General features: G+C 36.7%; 1 protein-coding gene across 2 annotated transcripts in view; it reads left to right on the forward strand.

The window, feature by feature from the left end:
- ULK4 (unc-51 like kinase 4) overlaps positions 1 to 16,316 on the forward strand; it is a 250,325-nt gene that overhangs the window by 167,510 nt on the left and 66,499 nt on the right. For both annotated transcript variants that reach the window (XM_026081949.1, XM_026081950.1), the window contains 2 exons: positions 11,998 to 12,164; positions 14,370 to 14,468. In XM_026081949.1, the coding sequence (XP_025937734.1) occupies positions 11,998 to 12,164; positions 14,370 to 14,468 (266 nt within the window). The remainder of the gene's footprint in view (positions 1 to 11,997; positions 12,165 to 14,369; positions 14,469 to 16,316) is intronic.

A 16,316-nucleotide genomic window follows, 5' to 3' on the forward strand; every position in this document is an offset into this window, starting at 1 on the left:
AGTGAAAAAACTGACCAGGGTGGGATGTATCTAGCCCACTGCAGTAAAATTTATGGTATGCAAACATATGGTAATAAAAGGTATTCATATGATCATGCTTGTAATCAGTTACAGTATTGCTTTCAGAAGGCAGTAACTGACAGGTATTGCAAATAAATTCCTAATTGAGATCCATAAAGCTAGCCAGTATTAATGCTGGCTGTGTCACCCAGTATCACAGGCTGAGTTATATCCTACTGTCCCAGTTCAGTGGAACATTTTGGCAGACGAAGTTTCAAGTGTGCAAGATATTTGACCTCTGCTTGCTGTGAAATTGCTACTCTGAAAAGTTAGTTATATAAATCTATTATTTCTGCCGTCTATTCCTTCTGCTTCTCTCCAGTTCTTGCATAATTCCTTGGCAGTCCAGTTTTGCAGCTCTTCATTCCTCCAGTCTTCCTGTCAGAGTTGCTTTTGCTTCATACCAGTCCAGACCCACAAATCTTCACTTTTTTGTAACCTATTTCCCTCTTCCTTACAGCACAATCTTCATTAAGCCTGCTAGGGTCTATCTTTTTAAAAAAGTTAAAGAAAGGAAGAGAACAAGTCTATTTCAAACAAAGCAGAGCTCAACTGTTTACAGGGAACAGCTGCATATTGGTTTCATCTGCAAAAAATGTTAGCTCCTGTGGTGAAACTTATTGGGCAACCCTACAGCCATTTGACGTATCAGCTTTATCTCTCTGAACCAGCAAAACTGTTTCTTCACATAAACTGAGGGAAGTCCTACCAAATATGCCCTGATGTCATTATTCTGTAGGTTAGCTGTTGCAATCCTAAATTCTAGATAGAAGCAGTGACCTGTTAGATCTGTTGCAGAGCATATTATCTTAGGAAATGCTGGGGTTATTACACCACTGTTTAAAGCTGTTGTTAAATTTTATCACCCCTGACATTTCTCTCTTAAATGGAGATAGTATGGAGGAGGAATAAAGGAATACAAGCCCTTCATTGCAAAGTTCTTCCCCCTTCTCTCCCTTGCTCCCTCCCTCCCCCCAAGATGTACATCTCATCATACAAAATTATTGGACTTAGTGTCTTTGCCTGAACTTGCTTTCTAGAATCAGTGGTCTAGGCATAGACAGGGTGGAGGAGAAGTTTAGGTGCACAGAAATAAGGCCCAAGGCACATAAGAAGTGACACATGAAGCACAGCCTGACTACTTCTAATTGAGGCAGGTTGGGGTGAGGTTCCTTGGATTGGAGCAATGCACGTTTGTCACAACGGTAAAGTTATCGGGACCTTGTAGCACATTTGTGCATAATAAACTCCCATGCCCAGCAGAGCAGGTGTGCTAGAGAAGAGGCAGTAAAACATACACCAAGTGTCTTTCACTGTTCCATTGTACATCTTCACAGGGCACCAGCTCAACCAAAGGGTCCTTTTCTGTTCTGTGGTGACCATCTCTCCCACTGTTGTAGCAATGCCCTTAACTTCTTTCTCTCGTCTGGAAGAAGTTAGTTGGCTCTAGAACAAAGCAGTGAGAACCCAGATTCTCAGCTAAGGCATCATATCCGCACCAGGATCCAGTCCAGCTCCTTGTTGAGGGGGGTGGTGTAATTCACTGTTTTGATTTCAAAACTGGGTGGCTTGGACCAAAATAGCATAGTAGACCAAACTATTCCATGTGATCTGCCAACAGTGCCTACACAAACTACACAGAGGCAAAGAAGTATTCAAACACACAGATGCTTATAATTCTTTTGGAGTCAGGACTGCCTCTTGATTTAAATGATCAGAGCTGAAGTGCCAGACAGTCAGCTGACTTAGTTCAGTGCAGTTTGATGCCAGGGTAGCTGGGATCAAGTAGCTGTGCTGGCAGAAAATGAAGGCTTTGTTGGTGTAGCTTGTACTAATAGTGAGTACTGGGTAAGGTGCTTTAGTTACAGCCTGAGGTGAGAGGCGGATCACCGTGTGAGGGGTTTGAGCTCAGAGATCCTGGTAGGAAGATCATGGAAAGGCCAAAGTAGGACAAGTGTCCATTCAAACAAAATAAGACATAAGCCTGAACCACTTAATAAGAAGGGCAGTAATAGCTGAGGTGAGAAGTCTGTGGTTAGATTTTGGAGATTTAATCAGATGTGGCCTTATTAGTATGGCCAGATGAGAGCAAATTAGAAAGAGAGTCTGTTGGTCAAAGTTTTCCTAACGCTTTTTTTTTTTTTTTTTTTTTGGAAAACAGTTAACCTAGTAAGTTCAAGTGTGTTATCAGGGCCAGCAATTTCTGTCATTGTGGCTATGGCATTATCTGGTCCTAGTCACACAATCAGATTTACTGTCATGTGACATCCTGACTGCAGTTTAAATCCTTTGTTCACATAAGCATGAATATGCCAAGGCCACCTCGGACAGTTGCAGTTACTGGTTGTCAGCTTTTATTTTTGTTCTGAACTTAACTGATGATAATGTAGAACGTTACAGGAAATTGTGTTGCAGATCCAGTTTTGTTGTAATAACCAGCAACAGATTCCTTTAGCTGATACTCTAGCCTTTGCTGTTGTGCTTTGGTCTAGTTGTAATAATTCTAAAAGACTCTTGCTTTCAAATCCAAGTATTTGCACTCTGTAAGTTTTTGGTCCTGTGAAAGGCTGATGTAAATAGACCAAGAGGAGTAGGAATAAATACTTAATATCTTTTCTTTCAGAGCGCAACTTTTCAGTAGAGAAATGTATAGAATTTTTACACTTATTCTTTACTAAATATATGTAGGAATATTGGTCAGCTCTGTTTTATTTCCGCCTTTTAAAACTGTTCGAAAACTTCAGAGAGTTTTCTGAAGCCAAGGTTCATTGGTCCTTATCACTCTCAGTCCAGGGACTCTTGAATGCCTAGCTAGAGAAATTAGTGCTGGTAACATTGTTCAAAGTTGTTGAATGTTGTCAATTTGTGACAACAGTCTAGTGCTGTATTTGCATTCTAAAGCTGTTCGTATCTGGACTGTACAGGTTTTGTCAAAAAAGCAGCTAAGTTTGAATGCAGTCTCTCAAGGAAGGGGAACCTGACGCCAAAGCAGAGGCATGTTTAGATATTTGAAGCAGATAAACAAGGTTTAATCTTATATGATAGGAAGTCTGTTATTAAAATAGCAATCTCTTTAGAAGAGTTTCTGGTTCTAAATTAAGCCCAGAATACAAATTCCTTCTGTATTTTATCAAATGGTAATTGTTGCAGGCTTCATCTTTCTGGGCAGTAAGTCAAAAGTCTGTTCTGAAAATCTTGTTGAATGCAAAGATTTCTTGATCTAAGAAAAATGAACAGATTTGAGTTTGGTAATGAGTAACTTCTTGTCTAGCTTTTGCCATTAATTTGAGGACCTTATGCAGCCTTTGCTTTTCTAAAAGCATACACTGTGTATTAATTCGCAACATGCAAGTGGAAGCTTTTCTATGTAGTTGTGAAGCAAAACAACAACCACTAATATTTCAGTCTAGTTTCAGAGGGGATTTTAAAGACTGTTTCATATCAAAGACTGAGATGTACTGTTACATGTTTTTGTTTCTGATGTGGATCATTAAAACCTGCTACTTGGAAAATCTCCTAAGCATTATCTAATTTCTGTCTGACAAAATCAAGAGATTTTAATTGTCCTTGTAAGGGATGTAGTAGGATCTGTCAGGATCTGACTTGAAGTGTAGCATAACTGTGCTTTATAATGGAGTACCATCTCTAATATATCTTTGAAATATGGGAAAAAATATCTAACTGAAGAGCTGCTACAAAGCTTACTTAATAGCAGCAGTAATATTAGTCAATCCAGACAATGTGATTTTATCACTGTCTTATTTGTTCTTTTCATTATTGAAGGTTCTGCTTGTAAGCACTGCAGAACTGACATATTGAAAGACTGTGTCAAAAAAAAAATGTTTCAATGCGTGTGAGAACAATTCAAGTTAGGTGTCTAATACATGCACCATTGGGGACAGAAATATTTTAAATGTTTACCCCTTGAAGTTACTGTTTTACCTCCACCTCCAACCCTCCCCAGATCTTCTAGCTAAAAGGGTCATTTGTGTATGAATCTGCTTCAGGCAAATCAGATGGGTTAATGCAGGCTGCCCATCTGAGCTGTCTAAAATAACCTAGCATAGTTTGCTGGGGGAGACTAGGGAGTACTCACTCTCCCATCCTCTCCCCTCAACCCCCCAAAATTGTAGCAGCAATAATAACCTCCGACAGTTGATCACTAGCAAACATCTGGGAAGAACTAGTATTGCAGTAAACAAAGCATACGAAATGCATGTCTGTCAGGCAGCCACTAGTATGCTATTCTATCATACTGTCAATTACCTCTTGGAATGATCACTCAATTTTATATCCATCAAGGGCTTTATGCTCCCTGATCAATAAAAAAAATCTTATTTGTGGTGTATATAACATATGCATTAGTGACAGAACCAGCAGCACATCTTATGATGCTGTTGGGTACTAGATTTCATCTCTGGAGAGCAAAACTTTAATTTGAATAAATAATTTAAAAAGAAATGTTTCTGTTACGTCCAGTCCCACAGCCCCTGATATGAGCATTTAAAGTGTGTGTCCAGTGGGTGCTATCTTTTTGATATATTTTTCACTTACCTTTTTGATAAATGTCCAATTTTTTGTCCAATTATTTTCATGCTATTGAACAAATGTAAGGAGCAGATAGCATTTCTAGAGACTGTGATGCCAACTGTGTGGTATCCAAACAAATCAAGTCTGACTGCTGAAATGAGACACTACTGAAGTCTTATCAACACTCTGAAGAGATCTCTTGAACATCATTACTATCCATAGTTACATAGCGCTCTCATGTCAACTTTGGAAATTTTTTCTGACAGAACTAGAAACATTTGGATGTTCTGATAATTGTTTTGGGAAAAAGTTATCTTCTGATCCTTCATTCTATTCCTGTTGAACAAGTGTGCACTCATGTTCAACAAGTTGCACTCCTGGGACTGAGGACCCTCTCCGTAAGTGTTGTTTAGAAAAAATCCCCTGCCTTTCAAAACTTTGATGTTACATACTCAGATGTGCTGTGAACTTAGTTTCAAACAGCTTGACTATGTTTTCTGATTTGATTGTAATAGGGTTGAGTCATTCTGACACCAAAACTTGAATTCACCTGAAATTTTGTTACAGAAAGTTTAAGGAGATTCTAGGATAGAAAAATCCCCATCTTCTAGTTTTTAAAAGAAATAGCAACTCCTAAGGGATCAGTGACTGTACTTTCAGAAATACTCCTTTTACCATGTATGTCGTTCCAACCACAGTTCTTTGTGTAGATTAACCACAGTCTTGCCCAGTTTGTGTAATTTGTTGTATTTTACTGTTTTTGTACTGACCTGTCAAGCACGTTTAGCAGTATGTGATTTTATTAGTCCTAGATTGTTCAGGAAGTTATATTTTTCCAGTCTTCTGTTATACTCAGATACTTTTTAATAAGAAAATCCACAAAGGTTTTTTTTAATCTCTCAGCTGTTCTAAATACCTGTTAGTCTTAATCACCTGCACGATTGTTACATAGGTTGAATTTTATAAGAAAGAAAACTTCTGTGTTGGGAGGATTCTCTTTGGCTTTAGAAGGGTTTGGCACAGTTCCCTTGGGAGTCACTACTTCTGTCTTTTTTCTTCACCAGCAAAAGATGTCACCAACAAATTGTTGCCCTCTAACAATAGCTGCCACACTTTGCCAACCCTGAAAAAGAGAAGCCATGTCATGTCTCTGTCCTTGAATGTGTGATCCAAAACAAAACAACCCAGCCACTGCAAATGTCGGTTGTATATTTCTCTTAGGCATCCAAACTCAAGATAATATAATGCTTCCCTGTCCACTTCTAACCTAGCTGTAGTAAAGGTGATAACTGGCTTTTCTTTCCTGTTTGTCCCTCCCTGTATCCATTTTTGTGGATGTAAGGCAAGGGAAGGGAAGGACTGCCTGCTCTGGCGCTATCTTTCAGTGCCTAACTGCCACGTTGGAAGAAAAGCTTGAGATACAGACTCTTCCCCTAAAAGGAAGTTCTGGACAGCCTTAACCACTGCAGTGTGACCACTTAAAATGAGATTTTTGTTCCTCGGAGTCAATGATTCATTATTCAGCCACAGAATGTCCAGTAGCTTATCCAAATGTGCAAAATTTACTTCCTTAAATACTAATCAATTTTAAGGTCAGAGTAGAAAATAATTTTCGGAGCAGCAGTCATACAACTGATAATTTCAACAGCCCCTTCTTTTTCTTTCCACAGAATCTGATATTCGTGACTCACCAAATCTTGCATGATTCTGAAATCCATAGTGTCCTAATTTTAGATCATAGTTTAGTTTTCCACTCAAGAATATTATACTGCTAACACTTACAAATTGTTCTTAAAACATAAATAACAATAAAAACAATGAACCTCTTTAAAAAATGTTGCTACCCTAAGCATAGAATTTTCTTTAGGTTGGCTACTTTCAGTTGCTCAAAAGATTTATATAGGTAAATATGTTTTTATGAAGAACCTTTATGACATAATGGATAATTTTAGGTGCTTGGTGCTTGGGTGTTCTCTGTGCAGAAGAATCTATTAAACTACTGTCCTGTAATTCTTAGCAATAATTTTGAGTTTTCTCATTAATTTTAAAAAGATGATGAAATATGTTTGCTAGTTTGGCCATGCAGTTTCTAGTTCCCAATATGTTGTTGTTTTAATTTGTTTAAAAAAAAGAAAAAAGAAAAAAAAAAAAAGGCAGGTCACCTTGAAAGTAAAAGGAGGAGGGAAAGTCTAGTAAATACACACTTGGTAATATCCCTGGTCAGTCAGTTGTGTAGGTGGGATACAAATGGGAGAAACAGTTCTCCAGAGATGGACGTGAAGTCAGGAACAAAGAGAAACCTTTTTGCCGGGCTGCGCATTTTACTGAAAGGCTGGTTGACTGCATGGAGCGTTGTTAGGGGCAAGTGCACCTGTTCTAACATTTTCTTCTGCTAGAAGCAGGCGGGTTTGCTGAATGCTCTAATTGCTGGTAGGCATGAAAGGATTGCCTAGATGATTGCTTCCTAGGCTGTCCTTTGATGTTTCGTATGATTTGGAAGTGAAAATTTCTTTTCCTTTATCCGTCTTGCTAATAGTTGAGAATAAAATACCTCATCTCCAGTTTTCATTCCAGAAGGTATCACAGCACATTCTATCCGATTAGCTGTATCATGGGCTGAAAGACTCCTTTTATCTTTCAAAAAGGTTTGTAAAACACAAACATAGTCATCACAGTCCACATTCATAAAACACTACTATGTGTTCAGTTCATTGCAGGGTTCTCTTTAGGCAGGAAAAATACTCTGCAGTGAACACTAGGTTTGTCAAATGCTATAAAAGTGAAGCTAGAAATTTTGGATGCCATCCCTTTAATACAGATTATTAAACTAGAATCACAATTAAAACAGTTTCTTTGTAATTCTAACTATGGTAGTTTGTCAACACAATAATTCCAATACTTAAAAAATCCAAGTTTTGTCGCACTTTTCTGCGAAATTTGAATGGCAGAGAACTAGACTGAGGTTTGATGTTTTCAAAATGTCCTTACCTTTACAAATAAATATAAGGCATAGCTACTGCACTATGAAGCATTATAATAAATTTAGCTAGGCTGTCAAATACAAACTATATGATGTGATATATTTCATTTCAATAGTTTCTGTGTTTGCTGAACTTTGCAAATTAGCAGAGTAAAAAAAAATACAATAAGATTCTACTTAAATCTCTTAATAAGAAATGCCCAGCTGAAAGAAACAATGATGCCTAACTTTAATACGTGTAAGCTGTCACTAACACATTCCTCTTGACAAGGTGGACTATTGCCAACATACTTGGAAGTCAACATACTCAAAAGTATGCGGCTTTTTTTCCAATGGAAATCTTTGATTTATTCCAGTTTAGCTCTCAGCTGTAATACATAATTCAGATTCAGATCCACCACTTTCTAAGTTCAGGGGGGCATGAAGTGTGCCTTTTGACTCAGGGCCTATTTGACTTTCTAATGAACATTTGAGAATTACTGCATAAGAAACAAATATCTGTTAATTATGAATCAGAAATGTATTGCATGAAGTTTTCAAAGGTAAATATTGTTTTAGGCTTTATTGAAAATTAAGAAGCATGTGGTTCTTGAATCAATTGTAAAATCTAACAAAAAAATCTTTCAAGTATTGTTTTCTGAAATATAGACAAATATAGGCATCACTATGCAGTTTTTATATTATGATTCACTGAATTATGAATACAGTTTCCTTCTTTTTTAGAATTGCATGCTCTTTTTTCAGACTATCTGGTTTGGGATTAAAGTGTTTGGAATGCTGATACATATTTGTCTTGATCTTTATAGCTACCTTTGGGTAATTTGGGTACAGTGCCAATGGCCAGGGCTGTTAAACTTCCACTGAATTTTGACATGGTCACTGTAAATTATACCGCTTTCCCAGCTTTCTCTTTTGAGGACAAGGAGTGTATGTTTTGTCTTGTGGTGTAAGCAAGGAGTATATTTACATGTCTACAGTTGTGGCTTTCAATTTTCATTTGGTTGTGACACAAAGTATTTTAAAGGATATGTCTGAAACATTATTTACTTGGCAAGAGGTTGATCTGTTTTATGTTTTGTCTGTGGAACCAAGTGTTTGTGTGATTCATACAGAAATCAGATAGTGTGTTAGGGAACATTTTGCAGGGATGTTTTATTTTAGATGTCTTTCTAATAAAGTTCTGATGCGTTACATTTTCTAAGGTATTTTAAGTATGGGAAAAGATTTAAGGCCAAAATTTCCAAATTTAACATGGATATCTTTGTATCTGTAACTCTGTGTGCGCATGTATCTATGTAAAATACACTAATTCTGATGTTTTCATTAACTAAGTAAATGTGAGGATTCTGCCGCATTTCAGGTGTTCAGAAGCATGTTTCCTAATATATATCCCCCTTGGATGTAAACAATTCAAGAGAATAAAATCTGTGGGATTATACTCATATGTGGATGGGTGAGGAGAAGGCTGAGCTTTCTCTTCACCTTTTCATTCACTGAACAGCAGAAATGAGCCACTTGCAAAAGAGAGACAGTCTGGTGTGGCCAAGAGAATAAACAAGTTGTTCTTTTCAAAGCAGAAAAGGACGGGATTGCAAATTGGAGTGAGAGATCTTTTTGCTTTGTTGACTACTAGTCATTTTCTACCTAATGCTATTAATGCAGAGAGGACTACTGCCTAAAAATTCTTGCTAACAACAACGCATACAGTGCCCTTCATTGGACAGGTCTTCTCAGCGTTAATCTCCATGTCCCTCTCCTAAGGGTTATATGTAAGCCATCTAGAAGTAATAGGAGTGACTCATTCATTTTGATGTGGCTGTGGGTTTAGTGGTCATATACAGGGAGAAACAGACTGTACTTGGACATATCTCTGCAGGAAATTTTGCAGACCTCACTTTGATAGGGACCAACTTTTACTGGACTGTTCTCTTAGGTTTATTCTAATTTAGCCTGGTGAAAAAAGGCATAGAATAACCAGAAGTTTTGTACTGGGTAGACATACAATTATGTCTGTTTTTTTTATTCTTGGTGGGTAGGGGTGACATCACTGAAATATGTCTCTGTATGCTGTCTCATTTTTGTATGAAGTGTTCAGAACTGCAGCAGAAACTGTACTTAAAAAAAAAAGGAAATTAAATGTGCAAGATTAGACTGATATGATTTTGAGAGTCTGGTTATGCAGACAAAAAACAGGAAATTCAAAGTTTAGCCTGAGCTATAGTCCATCAATCAAACTGTTGTGGAAGAATAACACTAATAATCACAAAAAACACAAGGATGTGAGATTTAAAAAGAGTGCAAGTCTTAACAATCCTGACCTGTAACTGTATTCTAAAGCAATGTTTTTGTATTTAATTTCCTTAGGAAGGTGAGGAGGGGAAGAAAGGGCGAGGAAAATCTTTCATGGAAGTTTAGTTAGTTAATGGGGCAGCTTTCAAAGCAAAGATAGTTAGGCACCCCATATATTTGCCTACTCTCAAAACCTTAATGGTGTAATTACTCATTGTTATTCTATAATGTCTTATTTTAATCTTATACTTTTATGTTTGTAAAAATACATATGATTACTTCTTAAAGTTAAACGCATTAAGGCAGCTCTGTACTCATAGTGTTTAGCAACTGGTTCTATAGCAATGATTGCTCTGAGGTTTTAAATTCATGAGAGAGATTTAAAATATGGTTTAAAAAATAACTCATACATTTTACATTCATCTTCTTTGCGGCAGTACTGTGTACCTCTGGGATACACTTCGGTCATGTTTTCATATGTTTTTGACAGTCATGGGGACTAGAGTCTTACTGCAGTTCTCAGGGAGTTATACGAGTGCRGGAGAGGAGGCTTTCATTCAGTATTATGAAAGTTGCAATAAAATTGTGATCTGGCAATTCTGGGTCTAGTGCTGAAATAATATATGTTTTTACTCACATATGTTTTTCCAAATGGCAAGGAATTGGTGGACTTACAGTATTCCTCTGCAAGAACATTGCTGCAGACAGTGACTCTTGACCCCATACCCATATCCCATACCCTCTCTCTGAGTTGTCATTTCCACTGAGCTAGAGGTGACTCACAGGAGCTACTTGTTAAACTGCCCTCTGTTCTTTTTTCTCTTTTCCATCCACAAAGAACTGAAAAACCTTGACAGACAAAAGTCAATTATACTCTAATTTCTCATGTGTGAAATAGAAGAGGAAGTAGCAGAAGAGGCAAGGAACTAGTTAGCAAGGATAGGAAGTGCTACTGTAGTCCAATCTACGCTGCAGCAAGGGTTCATGCCTGGATATACTGAGATAAGTCATCAGCGACAGTGAGTCTTTCTACTACCTCTAGTGCTCAGTCGTGAGCGCAGATCTTGCAGCAAAATCCTTGTTGCACACCTGTCCAGAGAACTGCAGAGACGCACAGTCTTATTCAGGACACAGTGCTAACAGCAGTCATACTGAATATCAGGCTCACAGAAATTTCACCCATGATCCAAAACAGGATGACACATCTCTCATGATACTTCTGTTACTTTGACTGCTCTGCTTTCTAGTTTGCTTAGTGGATTTTGTTGTATAGGCAGCTGTTCATGCTTTGGTGGAGAGGGGAGGACAATGTGTTGATGCAATTATAATGCATGTAGTTCAAAGGGCTGGCTGAAAATATTTACACTTATCTAGGAAAATAGAATTCCTAATTCTACAGAATCTTGACTGAATGTTCACAGCTGTCTATTTGAAGCTAGTATTCTAGCAATTATTTTATTCTTTTTGTCTGCTTTTAATGTGGAAAAAGTTATGCATCATTATAAATTCAGAATTCAGAATTCTTTTTTAATGGAAGTGGTTGTAGTGATCAGTGAGTCTTGGAAAATATAATATTTGGTATCACAGAAAAATAAGATTTTATATAATGCTTTTGATACTGTGGATATTATCGCAGACAAGCTCACAAGAAAGAGGTATTCTTCCTGTTATATTAAGCATGATCCTGTTAAATTCTACAGTTAAAGCATATGGAGAAGGTTGCAGTTGACTAACCACTTAAGAAAGAAAACTTTAGGCTCCAAGCTTGATATAGTTGCTGTGTCATTCTGTAGCAGCTTTTAGAAATTGGTGACTTCTCATGACCAGGAGCAATGTTACAGACTTGCCTACCAGCATGCGACAGAAAAGGATTCCTTGTAGGTGTTTATTTAATGTGTTACATAATTCTCCATGCATTTAGCAAATTTGCCTCAGTTTAGTTCTCTTTATAAGCTGCCCCAAACAAGAAAAAAGGGGAGGTAACTATAATAAGGATGAAAGAAAAAGAAGAAATTTAATAAATATTCATCATGTGTGTGAAATTTGGTTTTATGCTAATCTGTTATTTTTAACTGTGCTACCTTCAAAATTGTTTTTCCTTTGACAGTATTTTCTTTTTTGTCTCACTGTCTATATAGGACTGGCTCATCACATCTGTAATCTCCTAATAGAAACTGTGGCTCTGTACTTGGAGGCAGATGATAAAAGCAGCACCAAGACAGCAAATGCACTGCTTCTGTCCTTGCTTGACATTTTGCATTGCATGCTGGTGTATACAGCAAACATTGTACGCCTGACTTTACAGGTAATGGAATTTATTTTCTGGTGATCACCATCCTAAGTAATTCTTAGATTCCCTCCTGTTACCCTAATGAAAAATTTCCCACTGTTCTAATTTTATTAAATTCTTAGTCTGTTGGACATAGGAGAGCATGTGTTTTCAGTTGCGTGTCACTGTTTCATGTAGTTACCTGGCTAGAATGGATGCCTCACTGTGAGCTGAAAACACAGATCCTAGCCAACTGTTTTCTTTCTGGACTCCATAAATGACTTAATTTGACATTTTTTTAATGATAGTTCAAAGCATTTTCCTTCAAATCTTTTTAAAAGAAAAGGATTACTCCATAAAAATCAAATTTTATTATAAATCGCACGTTTACTGTACTTGAAAAGCATACATAACCTCTACATGTGTACTCACAGAAGTATTCTCTCTTATGCCACTCAGTTCGTCTTCTGATTATAAGTTTTTATTTGAACACTGCAAAACGTGGCATTGATGAGTCTCCATCTTCCAACCAAGACTTCTTCCTCTTTAAAAATGGAACACAGAATGATATTATTCAAAGAAGTTGCAGATTGCTCTTAAGAAGAAAAAAAGTGTTCGCCATTCTTTTTAGACATAATGTTAAGCTGGTGATAGGTTTGCCTTGTTTTTAAATGAACTGCTAAATGCCTTCGGTTTGCAGCTGGAAGTGACTTCTGTTTAGGCTAAGAACACCAGCACTTATTCTTCATGTTGAGTTTTTGATGTTCTTGGGATTATTCGGAGAAGAATGGAGAATCCTAATAGGTCCAGCATATCTCAAGGGCAAAGATTCAAAAGATTGCAACCAGATTGTATTATATTTCAGGACAGGGCTTTGTTTTTTTTAAAAAAGGTCCTGCTGTGTTTTTTTTGTTTTTTTTGTTTTTAGAAGATTTAATGTATGAAGCAAGTGTTAAAAACCCACCTTTGTTTTCACACAGATTTTCATAATCAATTATATGATCAACGAGATATTTTGCTGAGATTTTTTCCCCCTAATTTTTGGAAGAAATGTAATTTAGATAGATGGTGTCATACCTTTGTCTTTTTTGAGTTCTCTAATACCATGTATAGGGTAATGCTTTGCAAGTTCTGTACGGGGTTGCTCATCTATGAATCACTTCGCAAATCAAATTTTGTAGGCTAATTGGTGATTGTTATATTGTTACCAACACTTGTACAATCATAGAGAGCTTAGTTCTATGCTTATGCTCAGTATAACAGTGTTGAAGTCAATTATACTGAAGAACATATATGAGGAGAGGATCTTGCCCGTGGATTGGTAATATTAGTGGAATTGACAATTTTTACTTAAATACAAATGAAATCTCTACATTCAAGACCAAATTCTATTCTGGCTTTACATGAATACATCAGTTGATTGATGTACTAAAACTTCTAGTCAAAGTAATCTGCTCTGGAAGACTAACAGGCAATAAGAGCAGCTGGAAAACTCTGAGTTTTGAAGCATAGCTCTGCCCTGTACCCCTGTAAAACTAATTTTAAGGTGGTATTACTTGCCTTGACAACACTCATCACAGTGCACCTGTGTATTCTGTAGCTACCTTAGTACACATGCCCTCTTGAGTGATGGCCATTAGTTGGTGACTGCTTATAAATATTAACAGATCTTATCACAGAATTTGGTCACTGACACATTTCATTAGTTCCTATTTCAAAAATAATTAGAAAAAATTAGTATATTATGAATATTTCAGGAAGCAAAGTGAGTCAGGAGGGCAGAAGTGGACATGAGTGCTGAGAATCTTGTTTTCAGTTGCACTCAAAGTTGTTCCTTATAAATGAAAAAATAGGGTGAACTGTTAATGTGAAAATATACATGCCATATTGAAGTAGAATTCATATACATAAAATGGAGTGTGTAGACAGACATTTATGGCTTTAGAGATACTTTTATGTATACAGTTCATAGCATTTTGCTGAAGAAATATCATGTAGGTCAGCATATTCCATGTGTCCAGAATGGGCATGACAGCATGAGCCCTTTTGCTTTGCGCTTATTGTTACAGACATGGTCAGAGTGTAACTGCTCATTGGGAGTCTAGCAATGCTTAACTAAGAAAGAGTGTACATGTCTCCTTCAAACTTCCATTCAAACCTCTGCTGCCTAATGGACCTTATTTGTTTCTCATAACTGAACACTCACCAAAGCTGCTTCTATTTTTATCTCATCTTATTAAGGCACAGAAATCTGGCACAGGAGGGGACACACAGGCTGCTGAAGACCTTCTGCTTATCAATAAGCCCCTGACAGATCTAATTAGCCTGCTTATTCAACTGGTAAGAATTTGCTTGTTTGTAAGTCTATTGAAATGTTGCTGAAGTTGGAATTATTCATCTGCATTTAGCATCTTAGAGGTCTATTTGCTAGGTTTTCATTGTTTTACAGTTCCTAGTACAAAGCAGGGAAAGCAAGGATTTTGTAATTTATAAGGAATTATAGATTACAGTGACTTACAATTTATAAGTGATGTCTGAGTAGGTCTGTCACAGGAATAGAAATTGGGGATGGGGGTGTGCAGATTCTCAGTCAGGATGCATAAGTACAGCCATGTTTTAGCCCTTTAAAACGGACTAGTGATCATTGCATAGGGAAAAGATGATATTCAGAATTTGAAAAGAGTAAGTGCTGCTACCATTACAGAAGTCATTAATTTGCTTTTAGTGATGGCTTTTATCACAATTTTCTTGGTTTTGAGCCTTCTGAGGTTTTTTTTCTTATGGGTTTAGTTTCATTTTAACATGATCCTGAGAGGTTTAGGAGTTGGAGAGGTCTCTGGTAGCCTATAAACAACTTTTGTGTCTGTCTGTTTAAAGTCAGTCTTTTCCAGACTTTACTAGATATCACAGTGCTGTGTTGAAATCTCCACAGAGAACTATACTGTGGCCCTGACACATGCCGCTAGCTCAGCCTCCATCATACTTTGCCAGGCATTTATATTGGCTGTGTGTGTAATGGCTTATACCAGAGGAATGCTTCTTGATTGTACAGGGCTTTTAGAGGTCTCGTATGCTGCCTCAGCCTTTTAGGCAACACAAAGGCAGAAAAGTGATACCTGAAAATATCCTTGTGGCATCAAACTATCCTTTCAAGGTTGTTTTTCTTAGAGGCATTTCAGATTCACTGAAGAAGCCAGCATGCATTTCTCTGGAGTTTGAGTATGTTCTCTTCCAGCCCAAAACTTTTTGGAGTCATTCCTCATAGTTTTGCTATATGTTTTCAGATATGAATACCTGTAGTCCTTTATTTTTTATTACCTTTAGTACTATCTATCATCTTTTATGTTGGGAAAGTATGTGGTTTGTGGGTGTTTTTTTTTTTTTTTTTAATTTTCTGCATTACACTTGTTGCAAGGTCTTCCTTTGATGGATTTATTATAATTAGCTATTGACAAAGGCTTTTTGGAAATGTTCCCTGAATGACCTAAAACAGAGTAACTGAATTTCAACTACATAATATTTCATCTTTACTAATTGTTTTAGTTTATTTTCTCTTAGTTTTTTAAATCACTGTATATGGTATAAAAAGTAAGACATGAATGGGTCAGATGTTTCTTTAAAGTGAAACTAGACATAAATTTAAATTCCTTTATCTCCCTAAAGAACAGGAAATTAGAAGCTAAACTCTACTCAACTTACACCACCTGGAAGTCTTTTGTAAATTTTTAATTAAAGGATAGGATAACTGTAAGTTAGCATGTACTGATTAGATTCTGACTTGCCCCTGTATTTCAGAAGCATGGCTGCAAATTACCAGTGTGTTTTGCTTTGTTATTTATTTCTTCATATTTCCGTATGTTGAAAATGCTTAGTGAAAAATCTGCTGACTTTCAAGTAAAGAGGAAAGATAATTGGTGCTTAATCTTTTTTTTCTGTTTTCTAATTTTGTTTAATATTTTGTAAAAGTGAGAGATTTTTCTCTTGTAATGCATATGTGATATTCTTTACATGCATGTGTTGAATTGGATTTATGAAAGTTATTTCACCTAGCTCTTTGTTAAATTTTGTATCCTCTACCCATTGCTGTATTAAACTTTCCCTTATAAGATTGGAAGAGTTTGAAAAATGGAATAAACATTTTAAAAGTTAGGAAACATTAAAAAAAAAAAAAAAAAAGCCTTACACTCT

The sequence above is a fragment of the Apteryx rowi genome, unplaced genomic scaffold, assembly GCF_003343035.1.
Source record: "Apteryx rowi isolate R43461 unplaced genomic scaffold, aptRow1 scaffold_562, whole genome shotgun sequence".
NCBI classification, from domain to species: domain Eukaryota; kingdom Metazoa; phylum Chordata; class Aves; order Apterygiformes; family Apterygidae; genus Apteryx; species Apteryx rowi.